General features: G+C 47.0%; 1 protein-coding gene across 1 annotated transcript in view; it reads left to right on the top strand.

Annotated features, from left to right (window-relative positions):
* The window catches only part of ARSD (arylsulfatase D), a 27,350-nt gene that overhangs the window by 16,750 nt on the left and 6,742 nt on the right, over window positions 1-3,858 (top strand). Inside the window, exons 7-8 of the mRNA XM_023515062.1 lie at window positions 160-296; window positions 2,194-2,331. Of these exons, the coding sequence (XP_023370830.1) occupies window positions 160-296; window positions 2,194-2,331 (275 nt within the window). The remainder of the gene's footprint in view (window positions 1-159; window positions 297-2,193; window positions 2,332-3,858) is intronic.

The raw sequence follows: 3,858 nt of genomic DNA, 5'->3' as shown, positions 1-3,858 counted from the left end.
CACCAGGTTCTGTTCCTCCTCCCCTCTGCCGATGGAACTTAAGTTGATGCCACCCACATTGAGGCCGTTGTCAACAGCACAGCAGCGAACACACGAATGCCGGTTTCCTTTGATGTGTGGTGCGTCTTGTACCTGACAAAGGAGCTTTTCTTCTTGCAGACATAAGCATGGGCCGTTTCTGCTCTTCGTTTCTTTGCTTCACGTCCATATTCCCCTGGTCACCACGAAAGCCTTCCTTGGGAAAAGCAGGCACGGCTTGTACGGTGACAATGTGGAGGAGATGGACTGGCTCGTCGGTAAGTCAGGGTGGCCTGGCTCTTGCATGACTCAGGGGGGACTGGTTCTTAGACAAGTTCTTAGATAAGTGTAGTGGGGCTTCACCTCACCTTGGACACAGATTTCAATAAAGAATAAGGGAGAAGACACAGAATAAGGGGAAACTTGGGCGGCGCCTGTGGCTCAAGGAGTAGGGCTCTGGCCCCATATACTGGAGGTGGCAGGTTCAAGCCCGGCCCTGGGCAAAAACCACACACACAAAAAAAGAATAAGGGAAAAGACAGAGAATGGGGAGAAAAAAAAAATACTGTTGTGGTTCATGTGCACCTTCAGTATATTTCCAAGGATATAGTCTGATGTTGCATAAAATCAGCCTCCTGCAATATATCCTTGTTAGAAGTTCCAGAGAGCAAAAGTAAAATGTTAACTTCCAGTACTTTAGGGCAACACTTTATAACCTTCTTTCTATGGCCCTTGAGAGACTCTGCAGAAGAACAATAAGATTGTACAGTTTCTTTATTTTTCATTGCATTTAATTTTTCAGAGACAGAGTCTTACTCTGTCACTGTGGGTAGACAGCCATGGCATCATAACTCACAGCAACCTCAAACTCCTGGGCTCCAGTGATCCTCCTGCCCTGGCCTCCTGAGTAGCAGTTACTCACCACAATGCCTGGCTACTTTTTCTATTTTTAATAGAGTCTGTTTTCAATAGAGTTCTATTTTTAATAGACCCTGTGTCACTCTTGCTCTGGCAGGTCTTGAACTCCTGAGTTCAAAGGATGCACCTGCCTCAGCCTCCCAGAGTGCTGGGGTTATAGGTGTGACCCACCCCACCCAGCTCCCAGCTAATTTTTCTTACTTTTCGTAGACAAAAGGTCTTGGAGTGTTGCCCAGGCTGGTCTGGCATTCCCAGTCTCATGCCATCCATCCACATGGGCCACCCAAAGTACTGGAATAACAGGTGTGAGCCACTGCGCCCAGCCAGATTGTAGATTCTTAAAACAGCATGAAAGTTGAAATTCTTAGAGAATCCTAAGATAAGTACAGCGATACAGCCAGCCAAGTAAAGAAGAAAATGACCCCCAAATAGGAACTTTGGCGGGTAGGGGGGGTCACACTCTTTTTTTTTTGTTTTTGTTCAGACAGAATCCTCAGTATGTCACCCTCGGTAGAGTGCTGTGGCATCATAGCTCACAGCAACCTCAAACTCCTGCGCTCAACTGATTCTTTCCTGAGTAGCTGGGATTACAGACTCCTGCCACAATGCCCAGCTATTTTTTTGTTTGTTTGTTTGTTTTAGCAGGCCTGGGCTGAAATCGAACCTACCAGCCCTGGTGCATGTGGCCAGCTCCCTAAGCACTGAGCTACAGATGCAGAGTTGGGGTTCACACTCTTAACTACCCCAAATTTGCAGAGTGACAAGTGTCCAAATGGTTTAAGATCTTTGTTTTTTCAGAGCTTTAAATGACCATGGGTCTCCACGGATGACCTGTCCAGGGACAGGTCTGTACTGCTGCTGTTCATCAGCCTTTAATTCGCCAAAACCCGTGGGTTTTGCTCACAGTGCTGGTATAGACAGAGATGTCTCGGCACTGTGCCCCACCACCTCCCCGTCTTGTCTCCTAGTCCTGGGTCTGTCTCTCACACACACACGCACCATATTTAAAAGCATATGCATTGGCGACCTGTTGACTTTTTGTGTTTATTCTGGTTTTATTTATTTTCCTGTATTGGTGGTCTCTTGCTAAACAGCCCCATCATCTTAATGCTTTGATGTCACACTCAGACCTGAGTACTGGTCCCTTTTTGTCCCTTTCTAGCCAGAAGTGACTTGTACAGAAAAGGGGGCCATGGGTTGACGTCTCAGAAGCTGCCTTTTGAACGCTGTCCTGAAACTTCTGATTTTCTCGTAAAGGGGAGATTCTTCGTGCCGTGGATGAAAACGGTCTGAAGAACATGACATTCGTGTATTTTACGTCCGACCACGGGGGGCATTTAGAAGCAAGAGATGACCGTGGCACCCAGCTAGGGGGATGGAACGGAGTGTACAGAGGTGAGACCAGCGGATATCGGGGACAGACATGTGTGACGCCCCCCAGGGAAAGTCCTGGCATAGATAGACTGAACAGTAAAACAAGTTTGCCAGTTCAAATAGAGTCTATAGTGGCACTTTTCCTATACACATAACTCTGTCTGAATGACTAGGACAGAGAGATAAAAAGACACATGCCCTTCCCTTTAAAACAGGGGTCCTCAAACTTTTTAAACAGGGGGCCAGTTCAGTGTCCCTCAGACCATTGGAGGGCAGGACTGTGGGCCCCAGGACGAGTCAGCTGCTAAGCAGGACAGGCAGTGGTGGCAAAGACACCAGGCAGGCCGGATAAATGTCCTAGGTGGTCTGCATGTGGCCCGCGGGCTGCAGTTTGAGGACGCCTGCTTTAAAAGGTTGGCCTGTTAGTAGAAGAGAGATAAGGACACATAAGATAAAATTAAAATAAAAACCATTCTAAATAAAAAGCAGCATAAAGTGAAACAATTCCAGATTTCTATCTTCCCATATCAGATTCAGAAAAAAACACTTTTCTGATTTTACTTTATATTTTTATAGAGACACAGTCTCACTCTGTGACCTTGGGTAGAAGTGTCACACCTCACAATCATTTCAAATTCCTGGGCTCAAGCGATCCTCCTGCCTCAGCCTCCCGAGTAGCTGAGACTACAGGCAGCTAGGAACTTTTGGGTCATCAGGCACCTGCCACAATGCCTGGCTAGTTTTTCTACTTTTAGTACAGCCGGGGCCTCGCTGTTGCTCAGGATGGTGTTGAACTCCTGAACTCCAGCAATCCACCTGCCTCAGCCTTGCCGGCATTACGGGTGTGAGCCACCATACCCTGCCTCATGGTACTTTTTAAAAACTCTATTACAATGAATTTTTGACAGACATGTGTTCCCTACCTGCGAATTCTTCTACTCACTAAAATGTATTTGTCGGCGGCACCTGTAGGTCAGCGGAAAGGGCGCTGGCCACATACACCAGGGCCTGCTCAAGCAACAGTGACAACTGCAACAAAAAACAGCTGGGCATTATGGTGGGCGCCTGCAGTCCCAGCTACTTGGGAGGCTGAGGCAAGAGGATCAGTTAAGCCCAAGAATTGGAGGTTGCTGTGAGCTGTGACGCCACAGCACTCTACTGAAGATGGCACAATGAGACTCTGTCTCAAAAAATAAATAAATAAATATAAAATGTATTTGTACTCCCCCAAAATTAATATTCATGGGGTGTTTGCTGTTATTTGCAGAGGGAGAGAAACCACAGCCCCCTGATACATTCGCAGCCAAGGTCAAAGTGCTCTGCCCTCCTTTATCAGTTCCTGCCATAAATGGGTCTTTTTCATGACCAACTGGCTGCTGTTTTTACACTAAGGCATATCCTTTGTCCTTAAGAATGATGCTTACGTGTCTCCTTCCCTAAGTGTGACAAAGACCCACACTTTCTCAGCTCCAGTTGGATGAGTGGATACAATCCAGTTCTCTTTGGGAAGGAGGGATATTTGGGTTAGCTGAGGTTTAGCGTGAGGTC

The sequence above is a fragment of the Otolemur garnettii genome, unplaced genomic scaffold (genome assembly GCF_000181295.1).
Source record: "Otolemur garnettii isolate 467f Iridium unplaced genomic scaffold, OtoGar3 scaffold00065, whole genome shotgun sequence".
NCBI lineage: Eukaryota > Metazoa > Chordata > Mammalia > Primates > Galagidae > Otolemur > Otolemur garnettii.
The sequence above is the reverse complement of the archived record's forward strand: the minus strand, read 5'-3'. Positions and strand labels throughout refer to the sequence as shown.